The sequence below is a fragment of the Electrona antarctica genome, assembly GCF_951216825.1.
Source record: "Electrona antarctica genome assembly, chromosome: 2".
Taxonomy (NCBI): Eukaryota; Metazoa; Chordata; class Actinopteri; order Myctophiformes; family Myctophidae; genus Electrona; species Electrona antarctica.
Window position 1 is genome coordinate 619,596 of NC_136807.1, and position 13,325 is coordinate 632,920.

The window sequence follows — 13,325 nt, forward strand, 5'->3', positions numbered from 1 at the left end:
CAGGCTGGGTCCGGGACTTTGCACTTCCCAGGGAGACACACTCAGTTCTGTCTGTGAGGTAGGATGTGAACCAGTCCAGGGTGGTGTCGCAGAGTCCGATGGTGGAGTGCAGGCGGTGAAGGAGGATGGTGTGGTCAATTGTGTCGAAGGCTGCAGTGAGGTCCAGGAGGATGAGGAGGGAAGGGGAGCCAGCATCAGCTGCCATGAGTATGTCGTTTGTGACCCTGACCAGTGCGGTTTCAGTGCTGTGGGCGGAGCGGAAACCAGACTGAAATTTTTCTGACAGGTTGTTGGTGTGAAGGTGGGTTTGTAGTTGTGCGGCGACGACTTTCTCCAACACCTTGGAGAGGAATGGGAGGTTGGAGATAGGTCTGTAGTTGGCATGGGCATCCGCGTTTAAGGTGGGTTTTTTGAGTAGGGGTGTTATGATGGCAGTTTTTAGTGCTGATGGAACGTGGCCGGACTGAGTGGAGTGGTTTATTGCATTGGTGATTAGAGGGCTAATGGCTTGGATGTGTACTTTGAGCAGGGCTGTGGGGAAGGGGTCCAAGGTGCAGGTGGAAGGCTTCATTCGCCTGATGATATCCTCGATCTGTTGCTGAGTGGTGGGAGTGAAGCAGCAGAGAGGCTGGGGGGATCCCGGCTGTGGGCTGGCAGTCGGGGGAGATGAAGTGGGGGGGGCAGAGAGGGATGAACGGATGGTGTCAACTTTCGTTCTGAAAAATGAAAGGAAGTCGTTACACTGTTCAGCTGTGGTTGCTTGGTTTGAGGGGGTTTGGGGTTTGAGAAAGTGGTTTATGGTTGAGAAAAGTTGTTTTGAGTTGCCGGGGCTGTTATTTATGATGTTGGAGTAAAATGTGGATTGTGCATCTCTGAGGGACTTTGAGTAGGCCTTTTGGTGGTCTCTGTAGGCCATTTTATGGACCGTGAGTCCTGAGGCCTTGAGGCGCCTTTCAAGGACACGCCCTGCTGCCTTCATTTTCCGCAGTTCACTGGTGTACCATGGGGCTGAACGGGAAAATGTGACAGTCCGTGTCTGTATTGGGGCGTGAGTGTCGAGGAGATTGCACAGTGATTTATTGTAAAAAGCCACCGATTCAGTTGCTGATGAGTGGGCGGCAGAAGACAGGTGGTGGAGGTCCAGGGTCAGGGTGTCTGGGTTGATGCGTTTGAAGTTTCTGAAGTGGATTTGGCGTTTGGGTTTGGTATGGGAGGGAGGGAAAGGCAGCTCAATGGAAATGACTTTGTGGTCAGACACACCCAAGTCGTAGACGGCCAGGTTGCTGACAGGAGCGGAGTCGGTGATAACCAGGTCTAGTGTGTGCCCCTTGTTGTGTGTGGGGACATGGACGTGTTGTGATAGATTTAGGCAGTCCAGTAGTGTAAGGAATTCTGAGGCAAAGGGGCAGGAGGGGTCATTACCTTATATATAATGCCAGCTATCAGGGTGTACTGTCATTACCTTATATATAATGCCAGCTATCAGCGTGTACTGTTATTACCTTATATATAATGCCAGCTATCAGCGTGTACTGTTATTTTACCTTATATATAATGCCAGCTATCAGCGTGTACTGTCATTACCTTATATATAATGCCAGCTATCAGCGTGTACTGTTATTTTACCTTATATATAATGCCAGCTATCAGCGTGTACTGTCATTACCTTATATATAATGCCAGCTATCAGGGTGTACTGTCATTACCTTATATATAATGCCAGCTATCAGCGTGTACTGTTATTACCTTATATATAATGCCAGCTATAAGCGTGTACTGTTATTACCTTATATATATAATGCCAGCTATCAGTGTGTACTGTTATTACCTTATATATAATGCCAGCTATCAGGGTGTACTGTCATTACCTTATATATAATGCCAGCTATCAGCGTGTACTGTTATTAATAATGCCAGCTATCAGTGTGTACTGTCATTACCTTATATATAATGCCAGCTATCAGCGTGTACTGTTATTACCTTATATATAATGCCAGCTATCAGGGTGGACTGTTATTTTACCTTATATATAATGCCAGCTATCAGCGTGTACTGTCATTACCTTATATATAATGCCAGCTATCAGCGTGTACTGTTATTACCTTATATATAATGCCAGCTATCAGCGTGTACTGTATGTTATTACCTTATATATAATGCCAGCTATCAGCGTGTACTGTCATTACCTTATATATAATGCCAGCTATCAGTGTGTACTGTCATTACCTTATATATAATGCCAGCTATCAGTGTGTACTGTCATTACCTTATATATAATGCCAGCTATCAGTGTGTACTGTCATTACCTTATATATAATGCCAGCTATCAGTGTGTACTGTTATTACCTTATATATAATGCCAGCTATCAGTGTGTACTGTCATTACCTTATATATAATGCCAGCTATCAGTGTGTACTGTCATTACCTTATATATAATGCCAGCTATCAGTGTGTACTGTTATTACCTTATATATAATGCCAGCTATCAGTGTGTACTGTCATTACCTTATATATAATGCCAGCTATCAGTGTGTACTGTCATTACCTTATATATAATGCCAGCTATCAGTGTGTACTGTTATTACCTTATATATAATGCCAGCTATCAGGGTGTACTGTCATTACCTTATATATATAATGCCAGCTATCAGCGTGTACTGTTATTACCTTATATATAATGCCAGCTATCAGGGTGTACTGTCATTACCTTATATATAATGCCAGCTATCAGGGTGTACTGTCATTACCTTATATATATAATGCCAGCTATCAGCGTGTACTGTTATTACCTTATATATAATGCCAGCTATCAGTGTGTACTGTTATTACCTTATATATAATGCCAGCTATCAGCGTGTACTGTTATTACCTTATATATAATGCCAGTTATCAGTGTGTACTGTTATTACCTTATATATAATGCCAGCTATCAGTGTGTACTGTTATTACCTTATATATAATGCCAGCTATCAGCGTGTACTGTTATTACCTTATATATAATGCCAGTTATCAGTGTGTACTGTTATTACCTTATATATAATGCCAGCTATCAGCGTGTACTGTTATTACCTTATATATAATGCCAGCTATCAGGGTGTACTGTTATTACCTTATATATAATGCCAGCTATCAGCGTGTACTGTTATTACCTTATATATAATGCCAGCTATCAGGGTGTACTGTCATTACCTTATATATAATGCCAGCTATCAGTGTGTACTGTTATTACCTTATATATAATGCCAGTTATCAGTGTGTACTGTTATTACCTTATATATAATGCCAGCTATCAGCGTGTACTGTTATTACCTTATATATAATGCCAGCTATCAGGGTGTACTGTTATTACCTTATATATAATGCCAGCTATCAGCGTGTACTGTTATTACCTTATATATAATGCCAGCTATCAGCGTGTACTTTTATTACCTTATATATAATGCCAGCTATCAGCGTGTACTGTTATTACCTTATATATAATGCCAGCTATCAGCGTGTACTGTCATTACCTTATATATAATGCCAGCTATCAGCGTGTACTGTTATTACCTTATATATAATGCCAGCTATCAGTGTGTACTGGCTCATGGCAGAGTTGTGGTAGAGGTAACAGGATCCCTGCTCTCCACACTGGTCCTGCCACAGCAAGCAGGACAGATCAATCACTGAGCCGAAGGCTATTGGTCCTGGGATCCCACCTGTAGGCCAATGAACAACAAGACAGATCAATCACTGAGCCGAAGGCTATTGGTCCTGGGATCCCACCTGTAGGCCAATAGGTGCTGCCACACTATCGAAAGAGCCGCGCACGTTCTCGGCTGTGCGCAGCTTATTTTCCGAGTTTTTAGACAGCTGGTGGATGGAAAAGAAGCTCCACCTCCGCGGAAGACTTGCGCGACGGCCAGATCCCCGGAAACGCTCTCCTCCGCGCAAGTCGTCCGTGGAGGTGGAGCTTAATTTCCATCCACCAGCTGTCTAAAAACCCGGAAAATAAGCTGCGCACAGCTTAAGAAGTGCGTGGCTGTCGACCGTTTTGCGCTTAGGTGTGGAAACGGTCAATCAACAACAACCAGTATTAACACTTTGACTTCTAAACACGAGTTGCTTGAGTTGAGTTAATTGTAGAACACTTTCCCTGCGATTCTCGAGTTGCCCGAGTTATGTTTTCATTGTTTAATCCACGTTTCTGATCAGTTTTAAGTCATACGGGAAATCCACCGGACAGAGTGGGATATGAGACGTGTTTTGATGACGTCATCGCACAAAGGTCCGTCGCTCCGCCGTGCAAAGGGTTCTGGGAAATTGAGTCACTGTTGTTTACAATGGAGAAACCGCCGGAGGAAGAAGCCATGCGCTGCCCAGTCTGTTGTTGTGATCGCCGCTATGGAATGCTATGGACTTTTCAACACTACAACAAGCGATTGCACCGTTTTAAAGTGGATTTTCATGACAAGCAACTCAGCGGTCGGTGCAGTGGCTGTTCAAAGGTAACTTTAACCAACTCAGTGGCTGTTCAAAGGTAACTTTAACCAACTCAGTGGCTGTTCAAAGGTAACTTTAACCAACTCAGTGGCTGTTCAAAGGTAACTTTAACCAACTCAGTGGCTGTTCAAAGGTAACTTTAACCAACTCAGTGGCTGTTCAAAGGTAACTTTAACCAACTCAGCGGCTGTTCAAAGGTAACTTTAACCAACTCAGCGGTCGGTGCAGTGGCTGTTCAAAGGTAACTTTAACCAACTCAGAGGTCGGTGCAGTGGCTGTTCAAAGGTAACTTTAACCAACTCAGCGGCTGTTCAAAGGTAACTTTAACCAACTCAGCGGCTGTTCAAAGGTAACTTTAACCAACTCAGCGGCTGTTCAAAGGTAACTTTAACCAACTCAGCGGTCGGTGCAGTGGCTGTTCAAAGGTAACTTTAACCAACTCAGCGGCTGTTCAAAGGTAACTTTAACCAACTCAGTGGCTGTTCAAAGGTAACTTTAACCAACTCAGCGGTCGGTGCAGTGGCTGTTCAAAGGTAACTTTAACCAACTCAGCGGTCGGTGCAGTGGCTGTTCAAAGGTAACTTTAACCAACTCAGTGGCTGTTCAAAGGTAACTTTAACCAACTCAGTGGCTGTTGAAAGGTAACTTTAACCAACTCAGCGGTCGGTGCGTCAAAGGTAACTTTAACCAACTCAGTGGCTGTTCAAAGGTAACTTTAACCAACTCAGCGGCTGTTCAAAGGTAACTTTAACCAACTCAGCGGTCGGTGCAGTGGCAGTTCAAAGGTAACTTTAACCAACTCAGTGGCTGTTCAAAGGTAACTTTAACCAACTCAGTGGCTGTTCAAAGGTAACTTTAAACATAGGCAGTCGAGCCTAAAAGACGGCCGTAAATGGTCCGCAGTTAACCAGCTGTTAAACAATTTAAAATCAATGGAGGACAAAGTAGCCTACTCACGTTTTCCCCTTTTTTATTGGCACACATGCCAATAAAAAAACACTTTCATTACAGCATTATGCTGTGATGAAGGCTCACAGATGCTGTGATGAAAGCTCATAGACAAAACGCATAAGCGTCCGTTACCAATAAACAAAGGCTTACACATTTGGCTGTGAGCCTCCATCAGAGCATTTTGGATGTTAAGGCCCTTTTAGGATTTTTTTCAATTCCTATTTTTGAAATGTATATTGGATTTGGGGTCTAGCACTGCACTGAGACAGTGAGACTGCAACCATGTGCAACCTCTTTTTCTTATTTATTTAGACAGGGTTATTGGACACTGGATGACATTTACTATTACCATATTAAAACTAGTTATATCCCTCAGACAGACAGACAGACAGACAGACAGACAGACAGACAGACAGACAGGAAGTAGGGTGCCACACATCTTGTTGATGTTTCCACCAACTAATAATAAACTCCTACCAATAAATAACACTGTAAATGATGTAACAGCAACACTGGATGAGCATAGTCTGCTGTTTACTGTGCTGTTGGATTGTAATAATGTCATAACCGTTGCCAACCAGTAGGGGTCTCTACACGCCTGCATTCATGTAGAGTTGTAGAATTGTAGACAGACAAATAGTGGATCACATTTCCTCGGATCTTGGCAGACAGATAAAAGATATCTTTGATGCTGCGTGGCTAGACTTCTGGTCTAAGTCGTGCCTTCGCTGTTGCAGCACCCACTCTCTGGAATAGCCTCCCTTTTTATATTAAAAGTGCTCAGTCCATTGAACTATTTAAGTCTCTTCTTAAGACTCATCTCTTTTCTATGGCCTTTGATCATTCCTGATTTTTTAATTTTGTCATTTGAACTGTTTAATTTCTTGTTGTTACTTGTTTGATGTTTTTGTATTTTGTATGCATAACTGTCTCTAGATTTCATTGTGTAAAGCACTTTGGTCAATCTCGATTGTTTTAAATGTGCAATATAAATAAAGCTTGAAGATATATTTGATGCTCTCTCCATGGCTAGACTTCTGGTCTGATCCTTGGAGTCAGCTCCATATTCCTGCTGTTTCAGTGTTCCGTACACTTGGTATAGCTTCTCTTTCTTCTGCTTATATAGTCTTATATAGTCTTATATAGTCTTATATAGTCTTATATAGTCTTATATAGTCTTCCCTCAGACCTTCTCCTTGTAGAATAAAAACAGTGTTTTCGGTGGGCGAGTCATGTGAACGTGTATGTATGCCACACCATGTAAAACCAGCTACCGTGGCAACGACAAACACACAGACAGACAGACAGACAGACAGACAGACAGACAGACAGACAGACAGACAGACAGACAGACAGACAGACAGACAGACAGACAGACAGACAGACAGACAGACAGACAGACAGACCTACCCAGTGAGCGCACCACAATCCACTGGATGCCAAGTCCGAAAGACCTCTGACTGTCTGGCACACACCTGGAGAGAGACAACATGTCAGTCAGACACACACCTGGAGAGAGACAACATGTCAGTCAGACACACACCTGGAGAGAGACAACATGTCAGTCAGGCACACACCTGGAGAGAGACAACATGTCAGTCAGGCACACACCTGGAGAGAGACAACATGTCAGTCAGACACAACATGCACGCTCATAAAGACCTCTGACTGTCTGGCACACACCTGGAGAGAGACAACATGTCAGTCAGACACAACATGCACGCTCATAAAGACCTCTGACTGTCTGGCACACACCTGGAGAGAGACAACACGTCAGTCAGACACATGTACGCTCATAAAGACCTCTGACTGTCTGGCACACACCTGGAGAGAGACAACATGTCAGTCAGACACACACCTGGAGAGAGACAACACATCAGTCAGACACATGTACGCTCATAAAGACCTCTGATGAATTGAACATGGAGGACCCTGATGTAAACAAGTCTTAGTGCTTTTCCTGGTGTTATCCTTTTTTGTATTGACTTGTGCTTTGGTTTGAAATGTACCCACATACTGTGAATAGTTTCAATCAATCAATCAATCAATCAATCAATCAATCAATCAATCAGCTACTAATGCTGCTAATGCTCTGAAACCGTATCGCAACTAATGGAACATTCTCTCACTTCACATTATTAGAGGTCAACTTTATTACTGCCGCTAGGTGGCAGCATAAGCACTCCTCACTCTACGCTCTCACGCTACGTTCATTTCAGGTTATTCAGGGAGGTGGGGGCTGTTGTCGTGGACATCGTTAACTGTAGCTCAGACCCCTTAGCTATCATTACAAACAGTTACATTTGCTCAGCGATGCGATACAAACTCACAAATGATTTACGATTGTCGGGATGCGTGATGGCTCACCACGGACAGCGCTCAAAGCTTTTAGAGTTACAGCGCTTTGAAAATCCTGTTATAATGGAGGCTCAATGGAGCTGGATGTAAAAATCCCATAGCTGGTGGGGACAGAGGCTCTCCATAGCAACCGGAGCAATGCCAAAAGGTAAATTGACGGTCGCCGCTTTCATATAATATGGAGTATACGGTTGTCTACGGACATGCACGTAGTTAGCACCTTTAGTACCTTTAGCTTTACTCTCATGACTCTCATCTTAAGCCTCTAAATGTTTTATATAACTCCCTGTGCAGGTTTGTATTGAGATGCACATATGATACCAACCACTGCCTCAAATCACTCAATTGGCTGCAGCCTAAATCAAGACAGCAACTACACTGGTTTCTCTTCATTTATAAATGCATTTATTTTAGATGACCTGCTTACTTGAAGCAGTACCTGACTCAGTCTACCTCATCATATCCACTAAGACATCTACAATACCCTTACTTTAAAATCCCCAAAATCTCCAATGTGGTTGGGCAGAGGTGTTTCTGCTACAAAGGCCCATTCGATTGGAACAACCTCCCTCTATCTCTTAGATCCATTTCATCATTTAGTAGCTTCAGGACCTCCTTACTTTCACATCTAGACTCAACCTGTCTAGATGCTTCTAACCTGACTGTAACCAATTATGACACTGAAATATTTGCACTGTGACCTTATCTCCATTGTGTATTATGTGGTGGTTGGTGGTGTAGGTGGAAGAGGGTGAGCAAGCTATGTGTATATATGTATGTATTTGTATATCTGTTTGTATCTGTGTACTGCATGTTTTGTGTATTTGTGTACAGTATGCCTTTCTGTATTTTGTTTGTTTATGGGTCCCTCCTGAAAATGAGATGGTGCATCTCAAGGGGCTGTCCCTTCAATACAAATCTGAAATCTTTAGCTATGATTATAATCGTAGAAAGCAGAGAAAAAAGTTCATATTATTTCCGTTCCCCAATCCCCAGCGGTTCCATGGATGGATGGATGTAGAGGACGCACACCAGCATAGGTACAACAAGACTTCTTCACTTAATATTAGTTTGGTTGGTTGTTTTGTCCACGCCTATACCTGAGTGTGGCAGTGAGGGCCGGGATGCTGCAGAGGAAGGTGAAGCCTACCTGAGTGTGGCAGTGAGGGCCGGGATGCTGCAGAGGAAGGTGAAGCCTACCTGAGTGTGGCAGTGAGGGCCGGGATGCTGCAGAGGAAGGTGAAGCCTACCTGAGTGTGGCAGTGAGGGCCGGGATGCTGCAGAGGAAGGTGAAGCCTACCTGAGTGTGGCAGTGAGGGCCGGGATGCTGCAGAGGAAGGTGAAGCCTACCTGAGTGTGGCAGTGAGGGCCGGGATGCTGCAGAGGAAGGTGAAGCCTACCTGAGTGTGGCAGTGAGGGCCGGGATGCTGCAGAGGAAGGTGAAGCTGATGATGACGAAGAGGAAGGAGAGGAAGGTTGGCATGTGGTGGCAGGTGCTGGAACACTTCCCCGCCAGCGCCAAGCCCTCGTCACCCCGCGACATGTTGCTGCCCGCCACACAGCTGCACCCCGAGTACACCTGGTAACACATCGATAAGAGACATTACACCTATAACACACCGATAGAGACAGAGTCATCTGTCTCTTGCTCTAGAAAGTGCCAATGTTCCCATCTAGATCACCGGATAATCAGCAAAGACCTCCGAACATCGTGCGTTTTATCCAAACCATGGAGAGCTCCGTAGATTTCGAGTTATTCAGCTTTTTAGTCAGCCTATATAATGGGAGGTGGACGGCAGCGCAGTTGCGCAATGCGGTCTAGGATCGCCAAAGAAGGAAAGGCCAAGCCAAAAATAAAAATCAATAATAAAGCTTATCAGACGGAACGTTACGCCAGAAGCAGTTGCCGGTTAGATTCCAACTGGCGGAACCTTCCGTCAGAAGCAGTAGATTTGTTAAATGGCCTGCTTTCATCAATGTTTGAGAATATAACGAGGGGGAGTGGCCGATAATGGGTTTATAAGTGTTTCAACTGGTCAGCCAAAAGATATGTTGGCAAATATGTGATATTACACTAATTGTAAATATGTTCTTGAGGTAATTGTTTATCCCCCACATTCACGAAGGCTAATTTGACCTTTGGGACACAAATATGTTGGTGTGTCCAAAAACAGAGTTACTGCACTTTGGCTTAGTAGGGCAGTATGGTCCCAGCGTCATCCACCTCCAAGAATACCAACAATACTATTGCATTCATTGACTTTAACCTTAGTTACTCAGTAACAATTCACTGACTCAAACTGCCTGCTTTTCTTTAGAAAGTACAAGAAGAGTGCCCATACCCGAGGCGGGGTTGGCGAAAGGGCCTTTCTCTGTGGAGTTTGCATGTTCTCCCCGTGTCCCCTAGGGTAGGTACCCTCACATGTTCTCCCCGTGTCCCCTAGGGTAGGTACCCTCACATGTTCTCCCCGTATGCCCTAGGGTAGGTACCCTCACATGTTCTCCCCGTGTCCCCTAGGATAGGTACCCTCACATGTTCTCCCTGTGTCCCCTAGGGTAGGTACCCTCACATGTTATCTCCGTGTCCCCTATAGGATAGGTACCCTCACATGTTCTCCCCGTGTCCGCTAGGGTAGGTACCCTCACATGTTCTCCCCGTGTCCCCTAGGGTAGGTACCCTCACATGTTCTCCCCGGGTCCCCTAGGGTAGGTACCCTCACAAAAAACTGGTCGGAACTGGTCGGAATATAGTGTTCCTTCTACGCGCTACGTCCGGCCGGGGAAACTACTCCCGTCAGGTAAAAAGAAGTAGCTTGGACTCCTCATGCATAGAAGGTAGCATGTGGTCAGTCCGCTGCCCCCCCCCCCCCCCCCCAAGGTTGGCAGAGGAAGTGTAGCGCCCAGGATTACATCCAGGGACTAAATCTATTGACAATTATGTCAACACTAGTGGAGAAGAGATCCAGTAGAATTAAAGGACAAGTCATTTTATGCTTGGTTGCATGCTGAGAATAGCAGATGTACAAGCTCACAACGCGCCACAGCGTGGCACGTTGTGAGCTTGTAGATCGGCAATTAGTCATTCGTCGACTAAATCAACTGTAGATTGACCGCTCTGCATCCGGCGTGGCAGGGAGAGTATAGTCCTTACCCGTCTGCCCGTGGAGAGCTCTGTGCGGTTGACCGCGCTGCATCCAGCGTGGCAGGGAGAGTAGTACATGACCCCGTCCGTCCCACACACAGGATTATACAGCTCTCTGAGGCAGCCGCAGCCTGCGTTGCATCCCACGGTCAGGGAGAGGTCCAATGAGGAGCTGCGTGAGACGAGGACACAGGGAGGGAGGACAGAGGAGACGAGGACACAGGGAGGGAGGAAAGGAAATAGGACACAGGGAGGGAGGAAGGAGGTGAAAGGTCATGACGAGACAGCGACGTTGAGACCCGAGACCAGATTCTACAAATGTCTTCTAAAAATCATGACCGTTTTTCATGTCATGTGGTTCTCAAACTATTTCATGTCAAGGACCACAACAAAATAATCGGTAATTGGCTGCCGACCCCAGTCTGAAAATATGTTTTTTCCAGTGAGATAAGCAAAGATATGAGTTAAAAAACGTTTGCTGTTCAAGAATATCATATTGAAAGATTTGCGCACATGTTCAAGATTTTTCAAAAATCCGTAGCGCGGCACTCTGTCTCTGCTTTTACATGTGATTTAATTTCATCGTATTCCTCAAACAAAGATGCCACTGCCTGGCAGTACATATTTGATTAAGGAATATAATATGCCTTTTGTATTCTTTCTGTATATCAGCAAAATGTTAGACATTGAGGGAAATTAAGATTCTGTTGTTGTTTTTGTTGTTTTTTAGTAAACGCCGCTTGGCTTATCAACTAACCGGTTAATCGACCTGATAATAAGGTTATCAAAACGTATCAGTTACCAATTAAAGAATGAATGAATTGATAATTCCCATGCCTCTGGGAGTATACGACGTCGCACCTGTTTCGCGGGCGTAGGTGTCTGGGCTGGTCGTACAGGTAGGAGGACTCGCTCTGGTCGCTGGCGTTGCCTGCGGCGTTGGCAGCAGCATACTGGTCCGGGTCGGGTCGCTGCTGGCTCCCCGTGGCGGTGGAGCCACGGGGCAGGTGGTGCTGGTAGGGTGCCGTGACCCCGGCCATGGGCAGGTTAGGGCAGTGGACCAGGAAGATGAAGATGGCCAGCAGGCTGACCACGGCGCACGCCATGCAGAAGCGGATGATGCCTCGACAGCGAAGGTTCATCCGCTTCACGATGTAGCCGCCCAGGAAGGTGCCGCCGCCGCCCGCCGGCACCACCATGTAGCCTGAGGGGAGGAGGAGGAGGAACGATGGGTGAAGCAGGCCATCTATAGCAGGGGCTCTCAACCCGTGGGTCGCGACCTCTCGGGGGGGGGGGGGTCGCCAAATTATCCCAAATTATATTAAAACATTTATTTTTATTTTATTTTTGCAACTGAATGGCTGGAAAATGGAAATTAAGAGTTGACATAGTACACACAGTACATGCATACACTTATATCTGGTTTCAGTATTTATTTATGATATATTTTCTCTAATATTAAGGTTATTTTTGCAGTCAGTTTGTATTGATGGTGAGGAGGGGGGCGGGGCGGAGGTCACGAGACATGGCCAAAGCATTTCCGGGGGTCCCCGGCCAAAAACTTTGAGAACCCCTATAGCACTGGTTCCCAAACCTTTTCATGTCAAGGACCCCCAAAATGACACTAATCAGCACGCGGACCCCATTTGAAAAGATATGCCAAGGAACCCCCATAAGAGAAGATTTGAACGGCTCTAGCAGTGATTCTCAACCTGTTTCATTTCAAAGACCCCCAGTTTGACACTAATTAGTCTACGGAGCCCCCATTTAATTAATGGCATTTCTATCTCTGGGACCCTCAATTTATATTGTAAAGCCAATGTTAATTTAACACTGAGTGTACAAATGGAACAAATGGACACTCTACAATTTACAATTTAGGCATTTATCAGACGCTCTTAATCCAGAGCGATTTACATTAAGCAATAACAAAAAGCATGGGAATACATCACATATACAAAGTAGTTATCATGAAACATGTGTAAGCTAAGAACGTAACAGTGGAGTATCTATATAATGAAACTATACATATAAACTATAGCCTACATACTATTATGTACTAGAAAGTGCTATGACTACATAAAATGCAATTCTAGTGCTGCATACGTACCATGCTATAAGTCTGTTTAAAATGCTCTCAGAGTTACAGACCCATAAGGGTCCATTTGGTTCCTAACTATCATTTATCTGGGGCCCCTTTGGAACTCCCCCAAGGACCCCTGGGGGTCCCCGGACCCCACTTTGGGTCCTATATCCTCTAAAAAGCTAGCCTGGTTAATAAACCAGACCGAATCAGCCGTTGGCAAAAAAAAGTTGCCTACCAGCGGATTTCGGTCTGGCGAGGCTCAGTAGCACGCCTCTTTCCTACAATCGAGAACAGGTCGGACCAAT

At 45.0% G+C, this 13,325-nt stretch overlaps 1 protein-coding gene across 1 annotated transcript in view; it reads right to left on the reverse strand.

The window, feature by feature from the left end:
- The window catches only part of slco4a1 (solute carrier organic anion transporter family, member 4A1), a gene marked incomplete at its 3' end in the record, with an annotated part of 45,036 nt that overhangs the window by 5,546 nt on the left and 26,165 nt on the right, over window positions 1-13,325 (reverse strand). Inside the window, exons 7-11 of the mRNA XM_079490627.1 lie at window positions 11,796-12,138; window positions 10,944-11,106; window positions 9,193-9,371; window positions 6,845-6,909; window positions 3,551-3,699 (exon numbers count right to left, since the gene is read on the reverse strand). Of these exons, the coding sequence (XP_079346753.1) occupies window positions 3,551-3,699; window positions 6,845-6,909; window positions 9,193-9,371; window positions 10,944-11,106; window positions 11,796-12,138 (899 nt within the window). The remainder of the gene's footprint in view (window positions 1-3,550; window positions 3,700-6,844; window positions 6,910-9,192; window positions 9,372-10,943; window positions 11,107-11,795; window positions 12,139-13,325) is intronic.